At 37.6% G+C, this 20,124-nt stretch overlaps 2 protein-coding genes across 2 annotated transcripts in view; one reads left to right on the top strand and one right to left on the bottom strand.

Annotated features, from left to right (window-relative positions):
* The window catches only part of LOC128775000 (NKG2-F type II integral membrane protein-like), a 55,638-nt gene that overhangs the window by 11,809 nt on the left and 23,705 nt on the right, over positions 1-20,124 (bottom strand). The window lies entirely within an intron of this gene.
* On the top strand, positions 822-19,200 carry LOC128774981 (NKG2-A/NKG2-B type II integral membrane protein-like). The gene is made up of 6 exons (XM_053895308.1): positions 822-1,008; positions 1,330-1,407; positions 1,862-1,915; positions 2,450-2,601; positions 17,809-17,912; positions 18,148-19,200. The coding sequence occupies exons 1-6, from the start codon at positions 822-824 to the stop codon at positions 18,266-18,268; spliced, it is 696 nt and encodes a 231-aa protein (XP_053751283.1). The 3' UTR covers positions 18,269-19,200.

Genomic DNA, 20,124 nt, shown 5'->3' with positions numbered 1-20,124 from the left:
CCATAAATGATCTACCCTTTTATTTATCATAAAGGTTTCATATCTTTGACATTAAATCAGTTGTCACTGTTTGATGTTCATTAAGTCTTCTTTTAAAAATGGTTTTTTGTTTTTTGTTTTTTGTTTTTTTTCTGTTTCCACTGTTGTTCCTGCTTTGGATAACTTATTGTGCCATGTAACATTTTGCAACATATGAAATATTTCTTCTAAAATTTAACAATTCTCAGAACTAACCAGATGTTCAAAATAAAATATCATTTTGATAGTACTGCATTACTTTTTAGAAACACAATTTAAAACCACAAATAAAAGTCATTTGCAACAGGAAATTCCTACATGTGCTAAAAATAATATTCTCCCTTCTTAGAGCACTTAATTTTTAACCAATAATGGCTTAAACATTGTCAAAAAATGGTGCAACACTTTTGTTTCTAATACAGCATTTTAATTTTAACCTGGTTATTCTCATAGTGTTGAAATATGTCTGTGGAAACTGTCCTTACATTCATGAGGACATTATTATTCATGAGTTCCTTTCTTCTTCACTAATTTAGTGCTTTACATGTTTTCCAATCAGTATTATTGTGCTATTATTGTAAATAAAAAAAACATTTATTCTATCATGAAACACTTATTTCAAGTTCTGTGGAAGTTAGTACCAGATTTTACATTATTCAACTGCAAATGAGTGGCATCCCTCACCCTGCACCCCACCCGGTGTCACTGTACTAGCAATGTCATCAGCACATGACACACACTCTTGATCAAGACCTTCAGGGCAGTTTCATCCACATTGTACCTGACACTACTCAGCTGCAGACATGGACAACCAAGGCGTGACTTATGCGGAACTCCATCATGCTAAGGGTTCAAAAAGACAGCAAGTGAAACCTAAGGGCATGAAGAGTTCCATTTCAGTAACTGAGGAGGAGATAACCTATGCAGAATTGAATCTTCAAAATGCTTCTCGGGACCTTCAAGGGAATGGCAAGAATTCTCCCTGCAAAGGTAAAACATTTAATACAAGCAGGTATATCTGTTTTAGGATGTGAAAGTAGGGTGCAGGTGTGTGGGGAAAGAGTAGGATTTCACATAGTTTTCATTTGTGAGGACCAGAGCTGCAGGCTGGAATATGGTATTGTAATTGAATGCATTGGTATATTCTGAGAGAAGATTCCAATGATAGTGATGGGTTTGAGGTGCAGGTTATTTTATGTGATTCCCTGTGCATCGTCGGTTCTCTTGCTTGTATATCTCCTAAATGATTGTTTCCAGGCATCCTTTCTCAGTGTTTGCCTTTCTCTTCCTACTACTCACCTTCATGTCCAGAGAAGCTCATTGCCGGTATCTTGGGAATCCTCTGCCTCGTCTTGATGTCCACTGTGGTAACAATAGCTGTTATTCCCTGTAAGTACATGTTTGAATGACTAAAAGGGAATATTTCACCTTACTGATCATTAGTTCCTCGACATATTGTGTAACACTTTGAATTTATTATCTCATTTTAATGCATGTGTGCTCTAAGTGTGGAATGATTATTTAGATTTTATCTAAAGTAGACATAAGAGAATAAATTTAGGGAGAATTAAACATATATTTGGATTCAATAACTCAAAGGCAAGTCATAGAAGAGACTTTATGGTGAAATACTCATTAATTCTTGAGATTGCTTAAACCAAATATTGTAAGAGATGGTGAGGTTTGGTTCTTTAATCTTTTGAAGTATTTCCTTTCTCCTGTTCATTACTTTATTAAATTTGTCTGGTAAAATAGCACACCCAATTTTAAACTAAGAAACTCAAATTACTATGATTTATTTCATTGAATATTATGTTTTTTGAGAATTGCTTTAATGTTCTAGCTACTGAAGGACCAGAGCAGAACAAAACATCCCTGGAAACAAGGATCCACAAAGGTACAACATCCGTTGCAAAGTTCTGATATTAGTTTCGTGTGTATTTTAACTCTATCTTCAACTAGGCAAAGAGGATAATAGATTCTTTTGGGAAAAGTGAATTAGGAAATCACCTAATGAACTTTCAGAAATAATGATTATAGGAGAGTATTACTTCTCAGGCAACAACACTAAGAAATACTCATTTAAAATTACCGTACCCGTTGTTAACAATTGCCTCACATTCCCTCCTCCTATGACATGATAAAAGATAAATCATTCCATAAAGGTGGTTTTGTTCAGTTACTCTCAGGACATGTAGAAATGGACATTTTTGTGTTTGCTTTATATGGGCACATAAATTAGGGGATGAAAGCCTGACTCTTCTCTGAGTGTGTGTGTGTGTGTGTGTGTGTGTGTTTTGCTTTAATTTTACCAGCTTGTGAGGGTCTATGAATATGTTATGTATACATATGTGTATACATGTACAGTATGGAAATTTTCATTTTGTAATATTCAAAGCTCTTTGGATAATATCTCATAATCTCTCTCCAGCGTGTCTCTGTTGTCATTGTCCGAAAGAGTGGGTTACGTATTCCAACAATTGCTATTACATTAGCACTGAGGGAAAATCATGGAACGAGAGTTTGATGTCTTGTGCTTCTAAGAACTCTAACCTGCTCTACTATGATGATGAAGAGGACGAGGTAAGTTTTCAAGATGTTTCCAGATTCTATTAAAAGCTTGTGAGTTAATATTATGCTTGTAGAGTTCATCCATAGTTACATATGTATTTATAGTTTATTCATTTTAAAGTCTAATATTCCATGGTTTGACTCTATGACACATTATTTATATTTTTATACTTTTAATGTACATTTGATAATTTCTAGGTCTTACTTTTCATAGAAACCCGTGTTTCTAGAAACACTCTTTTTCCTGAAATAGACTTTACATTTAATTTTACAACACATCAAGGAAACTAGGCATATGATTGTGCACATGATTACAAAATAGTTAGAATCCCACAGTTACAAATTACATCATGAGACAGAAGTTTAGATCCTTTTTCAGGCCTGCCCATTTTCATTTTATGAAATATCTCTGTTTATTTGGAGCATTATATCAATGGAATCATTCAATGTGCATTTTTATGTGTGTCTCCCTTCTCTCCCAGATGCTATCTGTAATGTGTCTATATAAACACATTTGTCTATAGTTTGTGAAATTTCACGCTGTCTTATATGAATATGACATTTTAAAAACCATTCTCAGAAATTTAGTTCCTTTTTAATATGTGGATATTATGAATAAAATTTTATGAAAATCCTTTTCTATGTCTTCCTCAACATATCATAATCATTTATTATATATACCTACAGACATATATAACTACATAACATATATATAACTACATAATATAATATATATAACTATGTAATATAAATGTGGTTTTCATAATAAAATAATGATGTATAAATGTAAAATGATTGTATTTATGTATAATTATACTACACTTCCATGTAAGCATTAGTAGGAAATTGCACAGTCATAGATATGTGTATATTTCACTATACTAAATTATCCCTATATTTTTTCTATTTTATGTGTAAAATACATTGTACCAAATAGGCCTTTGATCCAAAACTCCGCAGTCTCAGAAAAATGAATTAAAAGTTCTGATGGGTAGAAACAGTACCATTTTCCTGGGTTGTAAATCTCAAGGCTATTCTCTTTTGTGAGAATGAGAAGTGTTGGGTTGTGTCTCTTGCCCATTTCTCCAGGATGGTGTCTTCTTTTCACTTCTTAGAAGTCTTTGTCATATTTCAGATATGATCTCTTGTTTGAGCTTTTAAGATGCAAATACCTGTATCTGCATTTTCACTCTCATACTGGAGTCTTTAATGATCAGAATTTTTATTTATTTATTTATTTATTTATTTATTTATTTATTTATTTATTTATTTTAAATATAATTTATTGCCAAATTGGCTTACATACAATACCCAATGCTCATCCCAGCAAGTGGCCTCCTCAATGCCCACCACCCATTTTCCTCTATCCCCCACCCCACTATCCACCCTTAGTTTGTTCTCTGTATTTAAGAGTGTCTTGTGGGTTGCCTCCTTCCCTCTCTGTTTGTAACTATTTTTTTCCTCTTCCCTTACACCACGGTCTATTCTTAAGTTTCTCAACATCCACATATGAGTGAAAACATGATATCTGTCCTTCTCTGACTGAATTATTTCACTCAGCATTGTACCTTAAGCCGTATAGTTTCTTTGGTCAATTTTCTTTTCTTTTCTTTTTCCCCACCTCCTTCTTCATTTTCCTTTCTCTCTCTCTGGAATGAATAGAACTTTAATGTTACCATGGTCCTACTTAGCATTTTGTGTGTTACAATGATTATTATGGACCTATTTGAGGAGTTAGCGAAAGTTCATGAATATAATTTCCTCTATTATATTCCTGCATTTACCTTTTTCTTTATTTACTTATGTTTTAACTTTTAATTATGGTTTATCATCCAAATAGAATTTATTTTTTGTGATGCTATATTTCTGATGCTGAGATAAAAGTGAAGGTTATATTTTTCTACATCATTACCTCTGTGATGGAGCATCATTTATAGCAAAGTAGGTCTTTTCTTCATCAATAATTTTATATACATAAAGTTATATATGTATAAATATTCTCTAATCTCCTTTAGATAAATAATATAGATATTATATATCTTTATATAGAGAAGTATATATTCATAGATCACAGTCTATACAGTCCATCACAACCCACAGCAGTTTGAGTAAAATGTAGACATTTACTTGCCTTTATGACCCCTTAACATGTCCCAATTATACTCTAAGTGTTCTATTTCTCCACTTACTTTGAGAATCACATGGAATTTATAATTTTGCTTCAACTGATAATTTTGCTTCAAATATCAAACAATTTCGAAAACACAGGAGGTGAAGGAAAGTCCATTAACCTAGTAAGAATTTTATTCTTAGTTTTCTTCTCTCTTTCTTCCTTATGATCCAAAATGCCTTCTTTTACCATTTATTCCCTTTAGGAGTTCTTTCAGAGTGGGTCTGGTGGTGATACATTTTCTTAGTTTTCCTTTATCAGACAAAGTCTTGATTAGGATGCCTATTGATATTTTTGGTGGATAGTCAATGGTTTTTTATTAGAATCACGCAGTTAGTGTCTAAAACTTTTCTGTCTTTCTAGCATGCCTTTTATCTGTCATTTTGACCAGAGAGAAAAAATATTTTGTAGACTTGGGTGTGTACCTGTTGGTGTCTGTGGTTTGCTAGGCTCTCTGACACCAGTCTATGTGAGGTAGAGGGAAATTCCGGGAAGCTCACCTCCATGTCATTCCTTGGGTCTCCAGGGCTAGGATCTGTCATCTTTCTCGTTATCTTTCTGACTCTATGTTGTCTTATGAATAATACCCAGGGATTGTAGCTGTATTGGTGGGAGGAATAGGGAAAAGTCTATCCAGTCTATCTTTCCAGAACAGAAAGTCTGGTCTGGGGTGGTTTTCATTTGAATGCTCCTAAGACTAATGGTGTTGAGCATCTTTTCCTGTACTCATTGGCCATGTCCACATGGTGTTTGGTGAAGTATCTATAGAAATATTTTGGTAATATTTTTACTTTGTTTCATTGTATTTTGAGAACTCTTTACATACCCTGGCGGCAAGCCTTTTATTAGATGTATGATTTGTACATGTTTCTTCACAAGTTTATGACTTTCTTTTCTCTTCAAAGAGCAGACATTATCTTGATGAACTACACTTCATCAAGTTCTTCTTTTATGGATTGTGTTCTTGGTATTTTGTGTAAAATATCTCTGCCCAACTGTAGGTCATGCTCTTTTTATAATACGTCTTGAAAGATTTTGTTTTTGGGGCGCCTGGGTGGCTCAGTCCGTTAAGCGACCGACTTCAGCTCAGGTCACAATTTCGCGGTCCGTGAGTTCGAGCCCCGTGTCAGGCTCTGGGTTGATGGCTCAGAGCCTGGAGCCTGCTTCCGATTCTGTGTCTCCCTCTCTCTCTGCCCCTCCCCCATTCATGCTCTGTCTCTCTCTGTCTCAAAAATAAATAAACGTTAAAAAAAATTTTTTTTCGAAAGATTTTGTTTTCAATTATGTGTGATCAATTTTGAGCATTTTAAATATGGTATAAAGTATATAATTATTAATAGTATTTAATACTCCATTGTTTCCACAGCCTTTATTGAAAAGACTATACTATACCAATGAATGTGCATTTTTTGGAAATCTGCATTTCGTATTGTGTGGGTACAAATTTTGCACTTTCTCATGTGTTTAATTAATGTCCTTATGTTTTTTTTTTTATATTAGTTTCATAATTTAAATACCTTCCTGGGGGTGACTGGGTGGCTCAGTTATTTGGGCGTCTGACATTGGCTCAGGTCATGATCTCGCTGTTCATGGGTTGGAGCCCCACGTCAGGCTCTGTGCTGACTGTTAGAGCCTGGAGGTTGCATCGGATTCTGTCTCCCTCTCTCTGCTCCTCCCCCACTAACTCTCTCTTTCTCTCTCTCTCTCTCTCTCTGTCTGTCACACGCACACACAAATAAATAAAGCTTAATTTTTTTTAAAAAAAAGACCTTCCTTTTTATTTTAAATGTTTATGTATTTATTTTGAGACAGTGAGAATGCAAATGGGTGGGAGGGGCACGGGCTCAGCACAGAGCCTGCCTTGGGGCTCCATCTCAGGAACAATCCGATCATGACCTAGGCAGGAGCACAACTGACTGATCTACCCAGTTGGCCCCTAAATTGTCCTTTGTTAAACGGTAAGTTTATACAAGTTCATTTTCAGAGTTATCTTATCTATTCAGGATCTTCCTGGATGTTTCCTATTCATTTGTATCTTTCTAAAGTTTTTTAAAAATGTTTACATTTATTTATTTATTTTGTGTGAGAGGGAAGTGGACAGGAGAGGGACAGAGAGAGGGAAAGGAAGAGAGAGAAAATTCCAAGCAGGTTCCCGCTGTCAACACAGAGCCCAATGCAGGGCTGCAACTCACAAATTGAGATCATGACCTGAGCCAAAATCAAGAGTTGGATGCTCAACCAATGGAACCACCCAGGTGCCCCTTTCTAAAGGCTTTTTAAAAATGAGAATAAATATTAGTTTTTTCAGGTGCCTTCTTCATCAGAGGAATCACATTTCAATATATTTGCATTTCTTCATAATATTCTCCTTTGATAGTTTTTATTGTGGTATAATGTACATACAGATGGATCACAGCTGTACATGCCAATAGACAGGCTGAGTTTTCAGTGTGACCATTGCATGGAATGAGAAAATGAATATTACCAGCATTGCAAAATGCCACTAACAAGTTCTTTTCTGCATTTTAAAGACGGTTTATATACATGGAATCATACGGTATGCATATTGTATTTTTGACATTTTCAGGTGAAGGTAAACTTGTGTGATTCATCCCTATAGCTGCACCAGTTGTAAATTGCCCACATGTTTTTGTTGTTGTGTTGCCAGATTCTACTACAATGTATTCACAGATTTTATTGCTGACGTTCTTGGATATTTGGGTATTGATCCATTTGGGGCTTCTTTGATTTATTCTACTATACATCTTTTACAGTCAGGTTTTAGCTAAACGTATGTGTATCATTTCTTCCTTCTATAACCTTAAGTGGCCCTTCTCTTCTTGCTTCTTGAGAGGGAAGCAACTTAGACCATGCATTTATAATGTTCTTCCTTTGTAGTGTAATTGACGAAGGTCAAAATTGTCTCTACCCGACTTTAGTTTCATCCTAAAAGTTATGATGTATTCTCAGTTTATTATCAACCAGTACAAGGTAATTTCTGTCATCCGGCACAAGATATTTTCAAAGATTTCATCTTTGAAAGGTAAATTTTGGGGCGCCTGGGTGGCTCAGTTGGTTGAGCGTCTGACTTCGGCTCAGGTCAGATCTCACGGTCCGTGGGTCCGTGGGTTCGAGCCCCGCGGCGGGCTCTGGACTGATGGCCCAGAGCCTGGGGCCTGCTTCCGATTCTGTGTCTCCCTCTCTCTCTGCCCCTCTCCCGTTCATGCTCTGTCTCTCTCTGTCTCAAAAATAAATAAAAAGTTTAAAAAAAAATTTAAAAAAATAAAAAAAAAAAAAGAAGAAAGGTAAATTTTTCAGAAGTCTATCACTTTCCACGTGTTGGAAATTTCCTGGATTTCTTTCCATTGTTTCTTCTCATTGATTTCTTTGTCTTCAGAGAAAATACTTTGAATATTTCCATCCTCAAAATTTGTGACCCCTATCGATGACCTGGAACTCTTCCTATGTACGTCAGTTACGTCAAGCTAGTTCCTAGTATTTTGACAGTCTTCCTTAGTCTTCCTGATTTTGTGAATAGCTGGTCTTACTTACTGAAGGAAAAGGTTTCAGTCTTCAACTAAACTCATTGAGTTGTCTATTTATCTTTCTAATTCTGTCATTTCTATTCCATGTGTTTAAGGATTCTGTTGTTAGGTGAATAATGTATGTTTATAATTGTTTTATCTTCCTCATATTGACAGCCTTAACATTTTGAAATGTTTCTTTTAATTTCTACTAATATTTCTTGTTTTAACACTTACTTTGTCATTAGAATATTGGCTTTGTTATTGGCCATTTCTGATTATTCCTTGTAGGGTCTATTTTTTTGGTATCCTTCTATTTTCTCCCAATTTTGCCTTTGAATCTACCATGTGTCCAACAGGGAGCATATAGATGGATGCTACTCTTTTATTCAGGACACTTTCTATTTTCTAATTGGAATATTTATTGAATTCACATGAATGCAATTACTGGGATAGTTGGATTTAAGTATACCATTCGCTATTTACTCTATATTTATGTCTTGTGTTCTTTTTCCATTTTACCTGATATTGTTTGTATTAAACATATATTAGTGTTCCATTTTAATTCCTCTATTGATGTCTTAGCTATATTCTTAAGCTTTTTCCTTAGTAGGAGTGGTAGGTATTACAAATCTTTTGCTTGTTTTTATGGAGATGAAATTGACGTCTAGCCTTGTATCCATTTAAGGTCTACAATGTGTTCCTTTGATAAGTTTATGTATTGCCATATGACTACTGTGGCCATGTTAGGTAACACCTTTGTCATGTCACATGTTTATCATTCTTTGTGTGTGTTGAGGACAGCTAAGAATTAGTCTCAGCAACTTCAAAGTTTATAAAACAGTAATGTTGTCTGTAATCACTACATTGTATATTAGACCTCCAGCAATTGTTATCTGCTAGTTATAATTTTGTATTCTTTAAGAAATTTTTTTAATGTTTATTTTTTGAGAAAGAGAGACAGACAGACAGACATGAGTGCGTGAGGGTCAGAGAGAGAGACACACACACACAGAATGTGAAGAAAGCTCCAGGGTCTGAGCGGTCAGCACAGAACCCGACATGAGACTCAAACTCAGAAACCGTGAGATCATGACCTGAGCCAAAGTTGGGTGCCTAATTGACTAAGCCACCCAGGAGCCCTGTTAATTTGTATTCTTAAATATCTTCTAAACCCCCCAACCCACAACTCCTGATAAACACATTCTACTCTTTGTTTTTACCAGTTCAGTTTTTCAGATTTCATATGTAAGGCAGTACAATATTTGTCTCTCTCTGTCTGAGTTTTGTCACTCAACATAATGCCTTCAAGGCCCTTCCATTTTCCCACAAATGGCAAGATTTTCTTCTGTTACCTGCTTAAATAATATTTCAGTGTTTGTGTGTGTATGTGTGTGTATATGGGTATGTACGTGTATATATATCACACTTTCTTTAATTATATGTCAGTTGGCAGATACTTAGGTTCCTTTCATTTCTCGGCTGTTGGGAATAATGTTGCAACGAGCATGGGTGTGCAGATAGACCTTTGAGGAACTGATCAGTGCCTTTATTTATTTTGAAAAATGTTTAATGTTTATTTATTTTTGAGAGGAGGGAGAGGGTCAGAGAGACAGGGAGACACAGAATCCAAAGCACATTCCAGGCTTGGAGCTTCAGCACAGAGCCCAGTAGGGGACTTGAACCCACAAACAAGATTATGAGCAAAGCCAAAGTTGAACACTCAACCTAAGGAGCCGCCCAGGTGCCCCACTGATCAGTTCCTTTAAATACGTATGTAAAAGTGACATTACTGAAAAACTGCCATACTATTTTCCTTTGTGGCAGCACCAGTTTACATTTCCCCCAAAGGATTTCATTTTCTTCACATCCTCACCACATTAATTCTCTCTTATCTTTTGGAAAGAGCCTCTTACAGGTGTGAGGTGATATGTCATTGTGCTTTCGATTTGTACTACCCTGATCAGTGATTTGGAGCACCTTTCATGTACCTATTGGCCATTTGCATGTCTTCAGAAAAATGTATACTGAGGCCCTTGGCCCATTTTTATATTAGATTTCTTTCTTTGCTTTTATTTCATTGTTTGTGTTCTTTATATACATGTGATATTAGCCCCTTATCTGATATTGGATTCCAGATATTTTCTTCTCTTCTGTCCATGATCTCTCAATTATTTGATTCTTTCCTTTGCTGGGCAGAAGGTCTTTCATTTAAAGCAGTCCTGTTTTTTTTTTTTTTATTTTAGTTTTTGTTGCCTGTGATTTTGAGGGCTTATCCCTGAGTTCATTACCTAACCATTACCTAAGTCAAGGATCTTTTCCCTTTTGTCTATCCCAGTGATTTTATATTTTTATATTTTTTATGTGACCAATTTTCGCCTCTTAGTTTCAGCTTAATGAATTCTCTTTAACATTTGCATAGGGCAGGTCTAATTTCTTCTGACACCTGACTTTAACCACCACAGGCTTCATCTTGCTGCTTTCCCCTGACTGCAATATGGGACAAGTGTCGATACATTGACACACCGCCCTCTAGGATGCTGGGAAAGTCTTTATCTTTTCTTCATTTCTAAATGACAGATTTGCTGAGTAACGTATTCTTGGTTGACTGTTTCTTTCCCTTTGACCACTTTCAAAATGTCATCCCGCTTTCTTCTGTCATTCTATGGGAAGAAGATCTTGTGAGATGTTCCTTTTTGGTGTCTGGCATGGCATGCTGACCTCAGAGCCCTCAAAGCACTTTTGAAGCTGTTGCCCAAGAGCAGGCACACATGGAACTACCATAGCAACTGGGTCTTGGTACATAAGTTCACTTGTTGTGGCTGTGGCACTAGGGAGGTGACATGTGTAGATATTCCATGGCAACTATACCGGGGTCTCAGGGGCTCACTGTTGTAACTCTGACTGGCACAGGAATATAGCAGTCACACAGACCCTGGATGACAAGGTACAGTGGTGGCTTGGAGCCAGTGGTCAGCGTGTGGTAGCAACATATAGTGGGGAGGGTGAGTCAAAGGTTCAAGTCTGTCCCAAGTGGCAGTCACTAGAGAGCAGCAGAATGATCCATCGTGGTTTGTTAAAGCCATGTATCAGGACCCAAGGATCTGGACACAGACCTCTAGCCACATGGCCTCGAATGACAGCTTAAGTGGTCATGTGGAAACTGAAAGTGTCTTGGGATGCAGCAGTATAGTAGCAGCAATGAAGCATCAGAGCCCTACAGTGGGACCGAAGAGATGGGGCTCAAGGCAGTGGTGACTTGGCCTACCAATGATGGGTCAGAGCCTTGAGCCATCATAGGCGGAGAAAAGTCTTCAGGTGTTAGCTATGGCAGTTCAGAGTCAAGGCCTGGGAGGTTTTGGGGTTCCGAATAGCAGGAGCATCTTTTACAATGAAGACACAGGGTCATAAAATGGAACATGGTGAGTGGGGCTCAGGGCAGCAACATATGCACCACTAGTTGCACCTAAGGCACATATTAAGACGTTGGGGTCAGGAAACAGCCCCAGTAGTGTGAGACAAAGCCCCAACTAGGACAGGAGTGGGCAAAAATCAGAGGCAGCTCTAGTCTCCTACAGATGAGGAGCTATGGCAACCAATCCCTAAGAGAAGAGCCCCTCAAGGCAACCCTCACTGTTGCAACAGCTCCAGCCTCTGAGAATAGGTGTAGAGGGGGCACTCTGGGCTGGTGCATGAAGTGGGATCAGCATTGGTGAGGCACCTCTGCTGCAAAAGCTGAACGCATGCACATATTTGAAGCTTGCTGGGTTCTCCTGCTCCCCTCTTCTCCATGAGGTGACTTCCCCTGAGGGGATTCCTCCAGGAGCCAAGTGGCTCTCAGCTGGAGGGTTGGGTGAGGCAGGCCAAATGCTTCCTTTACTTCCCACGGGACCATCCTGGATTTTTGATCAGCACCTGATTTTTGCGACTTCTTTGTTGTCTAGAGCTTTCCCTGAGCCGTGTTTAGCTTGAAGTTGTTGGTTTATTGTTCCAATTGATTTTGTGGGCAGATGAGCATTATGGCCTCCTCGGTCTCCTTCTTGCTGATGGCCCTCTTTATACGTGTATCATTAACTGATTGTCATCTACGTCACATAAATCCTGACTAATTTCCAATAAAATATATTAAATTAGCACTAACATAGCTCCGTTCCCACCACGTGTTACGGGTATGCTTCAACTTTCCAGAAAGTTTCATGACTTCACTTTGCTTTTGTGAAAGAACTACATTAGTACCAGTTTTTGCTGAAGAGGAGAAATCTGAAGGGGACTTTTGTTTTTAGGAGAAAAGGTGAAAAGTGGAAATTGTGCTCAGTACTGGTTTTACTCTTAGTGTCAGCTCACACCCCAAGCAGCAAGATTCGTCCTGTCAAGTTCATTTCTCAGAAACTATATACTCTGGATATCAGTATCAAGCAGAAGTTTGAACTGTATTTTTGAGTGTCTGTGCTTCATCTCAATTTATTTTGTGCATCCACTCACAAGGTGTGTTTTGAGGTGTCAGAAAAGCCTAAGGAGGGTATCTTTTGTGATTTGGGTTTTTGGGCGCTGGTTATTTTTTGCATCAGGGAAAGCTCAACAATCTTCCCATGTGAATTAACGATACTTGCTTTTTCAATTTATACCACCTGGGCTTAGGAAAGTTTTCATAAGGAACAATCTACTTTCAGAGAGAACGAGAAACATGTACTTCTACTAGTGCTGTCCAGAGGAAAGCTAGTCCTGGTTTCTGAACACAAATGGTGCACATCTTTACCTTCTCTGCTTTCATGATTTCATATTGGGTCCCTGAAATGAAGCATTTGTGGAGACTGTACCACAAAAAGGAACAAATGCTAAAAACTATAAGGTTTATGCTATAGATCCCACCATACAGTGACTGCTATAATTATGGCCTCAAATATCTTATCTTTTAAAGCTACTCAGAAAGGAATATACACACAGAGATTGTAAATTTTACCGACATATTTATCATTCCTGCTGATCTCTATTCTTTCTTGTGGATATGCATTACCATATAGCATCATTTACTTGCAGCTTGAAAGACATTGTTGAAAAGCAGGTGTCCTAAGTAGAAACCCTGTTTGGTTTTGTGTTTGATGTGGGGTCTTATGCATCTTCTTCTGTGAAAGTCTGTTTTGCTGAATTTATAATTCTTGTTTGACAGGTGGTGTTTTTTGTTTTTCATGTGTGTGTGCAGGCATGGGTTTGCTTCATTGTTTTTTTTTTCAGTATTTTTCTGGTGAAAACTCCTCTTTTAATCACATTCCTATTTTCCTAAATATAATGAGTTGTTTTTCCCTTGCTCTTTGTCAAGATCACTTCTTTCTGTTTGTTTGCCTTTCATTTTATTTTTCAGCTGTTGCAAAATAAAACCCCACATAACGTAAAATCTACCGCATTACCCATGTTCAAGAAATTGACTACTTTCTTAGAGCGGTTTTAGGTTCATAGCAAAACTCAGACATAGCACAGATATATGCTGTATTCCCCTACTGTCTATGTGTCAGTGCACAAGCAGTTCATGGACTCTCTCATTTCCAAAAGCCCTCAGTGGGGTGGTTCTAGGTTTACTCTTGATGCTGTGCATTTTAGGAGTTTGGAGAAGTATAGAATGACACGTATCAACCATTATGGAGTTATACAGAAGCGTTTCACTTCCTTCAAAATCTTCTGTTCTCCCCCTATCCATCCTTCCTTCCCCCTAAACCTTGTCAACCACTGATCTATTTACTGTGTGTATAATTTTGCTTTTTCAAAATTGTCATATAGTGGGAATCTTACACTATCTCGCATCTTACACTTGCCTTTAACTAGATGATGCACCTTACCAATTTAAGCACACAGGTTAGGAGTGCTATCACATTGTTGCCCAAAAGGTATCTAGAACTTTCTGCTTGTAAAACTGGAACTCAACTCACTGAACAATAATTCCTGTTTTCCTCTTTCCCCTCAACCCTGAGCAATCACTATTCTACTTGCTCTATCACTTTTACTACTTTGGATACTTCATATAAGTGGAATCATACAGTTTTATTTTTACTTTGTATGTATGACTGGCTTATTTCACTTAGCATAATGTCCTGGAGTTTCATCCATATTGTAGTAGGTGGTAGGATTTCCTTCCTTTTTCTGGCTGAATAATATTACAGTGTTGTGTGTATACTACGCTTTCTTTCTCCATTCATCCATCAGTGGACATTTGGGCTGGTTCTATCACATGGCTGTTATGAATAATGCTGCACTGAGCATGGGTGTGCACCTATCATCGAGATCTTGCTTTCAATTCTTTTAGTTTCCTCCATGTGGGATTGCTGATCCATGTGGTAATTGCATTTTTAATTTCTTGAAGAAGCTCCATACACTTCTTCATAACGGTTGACCGATTTACATTCCCAACAACAGTGTGTGAGTCTCCTCCTTTTCAACCTCCACACTGAAACATTTTTTAAAGATATGTATTTATTTATTTTGAGAGAGGGAGAGAGAGAGAGAGAGAGGAGAGCAAGCACGGGAGGTGTGGATGGAGGGAGGGAGGGAGAGAGCAACTGAAGCCAGCTTTGCGCCATCAACATAGAGCCCAATGTGGGGCTCAAATCCAAAAACTGTGAGACAATGACGTGAGCCAAAACCAAGAGTCAGATGGTAACCAGCTGAGCCACCTGTCGTCCCGACACATTTTTTTTTTATAGCATCCATCCTAATGAGTATGAGGAGACAACTCATGGTGATTTGATTTGCATTTCTTTGATCATTAGCGATATTGAGCATCTTTGCATATGATTTTTCACCATTTGTATGTTTCCTTGGAAATATGCCTATTTAATTTCTTTTCCCAATTTTCTTTGTGTTTCGGTGTTTGTTGTTGTCGTTAGTGACTTGTAGATTCCTTATATATTTTAGATATGATTCCCTTGTTTGATATATGATTTGCAAGTGTTTTTTCCACTCTGTCTTTTCATTGTTGATCATTCCCTTTAATGCACAGTAATGTTTTAGGTTGATATCGCCCATTTGTCTACAATGGACTTTTCCTTTGTGCTCTGTGGTTTTGGTGCCATAGCCAAGAAATCGTTGCCAAATACAATGTTGCTTATATTCCCCCATTTTTTCTCTGAGGAACTTTATAGGTTTACAACTTATACTTATGTCTTTAGTCCATTTTGCGTTAATTTTAGTGTGTGGTGTAAATATAAACATCCAGCTTCATTCTTCTGCATGCGGGTAGTCAGTTTCCAAACACCCTTTTTGAATGATGCTGTCTTTCGCTACTGAATGGTCCTGGTACCTTTATCAAAACTGATTAGACTGATCATACATGGTTTGTGTCTGGATATTTTTAAGGGATTGTTTCCATGGGGGTTTAGGGTCTGTCTCTTTCTGTTCCTTCATCTTGCTGCTTGTATCCCGTTCCAGTCGGAACTAGTGTGCAGGGCAGAGGTATGGATTCTGTGGTAGATAATGTGGCGTAAGGCTGATGGAGGTGGAAGACGTGTCACCCATCCCTGATTTTCACACTGACTTAAGTGACTTCACAATCCACTCTCTTCCCTCAAGTGTATTTCTTTGTCTGTATTTGCCAGTGTTCTTTGGTCATTTCATTATGATGTCATGAGACATGGATTCGTACATGTTCATTCTGTTAGCAGTTTGGTAAGTTTCTGGTGTCTATAAATATTTTAAATGATATTAGTAAGGTGTTCATTCGTTGCACTTTATGATTGTTGTCCTGTTTTTTTCTGCCTCTGCTGTTCTCATATACTACTTAGACCTATGCTGGCTTTCATGATACTGTTTTGAAAGTCTCTGAATTGTGTAAATTCTTCTCTTTTTTCTGTCTCATCCAAAGATATAAATAAATTTTGTTACTCCTCCAATTTCATCAGTTCTTTTCTATCGCATCCCAGATCTTCTGTAGAGGAAATTTAGTGAATTTTCTATTTCAGGTATGTATTTGTTCACTCAGATTCTCTGTGGTTTCTTCATATAGTTTTATTTCTCTATTGATCTTTCCTACTTGCTATATTTCTGCCATCACATGTTCATGTAATTATTTCAACTAAGTTTTCTGTGTAGTTTACATATATTTATAAATATGACTTTTGAATGCTTTTTTTGTAGTATGTACAATAAATATGACTTTTGAATACTTTTTTTTGTAATATGTACAACAACTTATCCCAGAAGTTTCTATTGACCTATGCTTTCCCTTTGTTGGAAGACATTTTGCAATTTCTCATCATATTTTTTAACTTTTAGATAGACACTTTTTAAAATATCATTTAGGAAACATGCATTATTTAATTTTTCCTAGATTTATTATTTTTAATTTTTTTCTTATGTTTTATTTATTTTTGAGACAGAGTGTGTGTGTGTGTGTGTGTGTGTGTGTGTGTGAGCAGGGGAAGGACAGAGAGAGAGGGAGACACAGAATCTGAAACAGGCTCCAGGCTCTGAGCTGTCAGCACAGAGCCCCACGCGGGGCTTAAACTCACCACCTGGGAGATCATGACCCGAGCCGAAGCTGGACGCTTCACCGACGAGCCACCCAAGCACCCCTAGATTTACTATTTTTTTGTGTGCAAAAACTTTATGGCAGAATCTTCTCCACTAAAGTCTCCTGCTGATAGTTTTGTTCAATTTTTCCCAATTCTTATTGCTTACTTTATGACCATGTGACTTTGTAGCTTTGATGTTAATTACTAGGTTGTTTTTTAGAAAGGATGTGTTCAAACACTGCAGGTCAGTAGGCTTCCACCTTCCACAATGTGAGGTCTGCACCCGTGTGTCTGAGTGTGGGAGGGGACTGTTCATAACTTTACTATCAATTCTCTGACCTCCTGTGCTCTTACGTTCTCCTGGGTTCCTCTTAGTCTCCTCTCCATCTGCGCATATTTTCTCCATCAGCTAAGAGTGTTAGAGAGCCAATATCAACTCTTCGTTATATTCTCACATCCAGTGTCTTTCCATTATATTTATGGGGCTCACAGTGCTTGACACAAACACCACAAGCTCTGACCAGGACAAGAATGGGTTTTCTTCATCATTACCGAGCAAAATCAGCACTTGGAGCTGAAACATCAATGGGTACCTGTCCCCGTCCCCAGTGCTGATCAGGTCTCCCAGCACCATTGCTCTTTGCAGCTTCTCCCAGTTGTAACAGCTGCAGTCTTCTTATCACTGAGCCAGGGGTGGGCAGGTGGGATGGCACGGGAGCATCCTAAGCGAGAAGGTGACAAATGTGCTTCTGACTTGAATCTCCAGGATTTTTTCCAACGTACATATTTCATAGGTTATTAACCTGTGATCCGTTTTCTAAACTCTGAAATTGTTTTCACGGTCAGTTTGTCCTCTTCACTTAGTCCTACTAAGATAATTTTATACTTTAGTGTCCAGTGCATAACATTATATTAGAATTTGAAAGCTTCTATAAAGGAAGAAAAGATGAACTTTTATTTGTTTTTACAGAATTAATTGAGTATAAGAGCTTGTATTTGACTTCTAATGAAATTTATTTTCTCATAGTTTTTGTCAAAATTACACTCTTATACTATATGGATTAGAGGCTCCCAGAGAAGCCATCATAGTTCATCTGTGCAGCCAAAAGCCTTAACATTTTCTTCCAAAGTGTAAGTTTCTTGACAACTTTGTATTTTATGCCTTACAAGGATTAATCTTTGAAAGAAACAGAGCAATATGTGTAGAATCAGATAAACAGAGTTGTTGATGTTTTTCCATAGAAGAATAGTATGGGAAATATTCGGATTGAGATATGTAACTATTAGTCAAAGTTAATGGTTTATTCAACAAAATACCCCGGTATATATTGTCAAGATTAATGAGGTATACTTCTTTCTATTTCAGGTTGTCAGTATCTTCAGAGAGTGACAAGAAATGTCCATATTTCTCTTTTTATTTTAAAAAATTTGGTTTTGCACCCTGCCTTGGAATAAGACTGTATGTTTGTAAGCACCAGGCATTTTAGTTGCTTCATTTTGGCATAATGCTATTTCATCATTTATAAAGAATACATCTCTCATTACTTCAAAATCATCCAATCATTTTCTCTGCATATTTTTAAGAGATGGTTTTTAGTGTAATGTTAGGTTCACAACAAGATTAAGAGGAAGGTACAGAGATTTCCTATATTGTCCCTGTCTGCACACATCCATGGACTCTCCCATTATCACCATCACTCACTAGAAGGTTTCATTTCTTACCAAGGATGAGTCTTCATTGGGGCGCCTGGGTGGCACAGTCGGTTAAGCGTCCAACTTCGTCTCAGGTCATGATCTCACGGTTTGTGGGTTTGAGTCCCGCGTTAGGTTCTGTGCTGACAGCTCGGAACCTGGAGCCTGCTGCAGATTCTGTGTCTCCCTCTCTCTGCCCCCTCCCCCAATCAGGCTCTGTCTCTGTCTTTATCTCTCCAAAATAAATAAACATAAAAAAATTTTAAAGAATGAATCCACATCAATGCATATATATCACCCAAAGGCCAAAGTGTACCTGAGACTTCACCATTGGTGTCACAGAACTGTTTCTCCAATTTAATTATATTAATGTAAAAAAATATACTCAGGTATATGTTACTCATTTCTTAAGCTTTTGCTATTTAGTAAAACAAATTATATATAAGTTACAAATCATAATATTATTGTAAAATTCTGAATGAAGTGAGTAATTCCACTTACATTTCCAACTTAATTGATTTCTCCTAGCCCTTAAAAGGCCTCAAATGAGGATTGAGCAACCCAGGGTGACAAAGGTATGAGTCAGAATTAAGGCAGGAGACAGAAACAAGGGGAAGTTGAGGCAAACAATTACTATCTGCTTGGAAGGGAAAGTTTACAAAGAGGAAAGCCTACTAAAATAAAGAAAATTACAAATAATATCATAGAATTAAAGGACGGATCGCTGAAGCCAGGTCTACTCTCTGAAGATGGGATTCAGATGCCATTGAAGACAATGTGGCTACACACAGCTTCACGTCTGATATGATCACTGGATTGGCCTGGGACAGAGCAGCTCCACACTCCATGGGCTGAACCTGGTGAAGAAGGATCTCAGGCTGTGACTGGCAAACAGGAGCAACTCCCTGTTAGAGCATCAGGAGAAAAGACCAGAAGGCAGGAAACTGACAGATTGGCTCTAAGAACTTGCTGGAGGACGAATACACAGGACTTTTTGCAAGCATGCACCTGGCAACAAAGCCATAATGGCCAAAGGAGAGAAAATATCATGAAACCAGGAAGAAGAGCCCTTTCTGCTGCACTGTCTCTCCATTGTCTCTTACCGACAAAAGTCAATTTCATGTGAGATGACCAGAGAGAAAATGGATAGGATCTTACGCCGTTATCTGAGAACAGGGCACTGAGGGTGGATTTGGAGCTGTGTGTACTAAATGAACGGCCCCTCGGGATTATCATAGAACAACCACAGAGTTGGTGTATAAGAGCCATTCAGATCGGCCCCACTTCCTCCGAGAATGGAACCAAAGTGTACTCTCCCAATCTGTCTTAGTGCCACATGATCAAAGGTTACACTCATTTCAAGGTAGAGATTGGTTTCTAATTGGATAATAACCAGTGTCTTATATGTTGTTTTCCTCACCTGGGTTCAGATATTTTGGAAGAGATTTAGTTTTTTTAATGTTTTTATGCACACACTTCTGTCAGTCTTTACAACAATGCAAAAAATAAAATGCTAAATGGAGAAAACAAAAAATTAAAATCGACAGATATTTTCATGGGTCCAACAGCTAGTTATTGCCAGGATTCAAGATAACCTTAAGTAATTTGATAATGACTCAGAGATATTTCCAGCCCAAATCAATTATAAGAA

Source organism: Panthera pardus, unplaced genomic scaffold, assembly GCF_024362965.1.
Source record: "Panthera pardus isolate Hobbes unplaced genomic scaffold, ASM2436296v1 HiC_scaffold_6, whole genome shotgun sequence".
Lineage (NCBI taxonomy): Eukaryota > Metazoa > Chordata > Mammalia > Carnivora > Felidae > Panthera > Panthera pardus.
Note: the sequence above shows the minus strand (reverse complement) of the source record. Positions and strands in the feature narration are given on the sequence as shown.

Coding starts and splice junctions, on each gene's coding strand:
- LOC128774981 (XM_053895308.1), top strand. CDS start 822: ATGGACAACCAAGGCGTGACTTATGCGGAACTCCATCATGCTAAGGGT. Junction 1,408..1,861: donor AACAATAGCTGTTATTCCCT/GTAAGTACATGT, acceptor TTAATGTTCTAG/CTACTGAAGGACCAGAGCAG. Junction 17,913..18,147: donor TTAACATTTTCTTCCAAAGT/GTAAGTTTCTTG, acceptor TTTCTATTTCAG/GTTGTCAGTATCTTCAGAGA.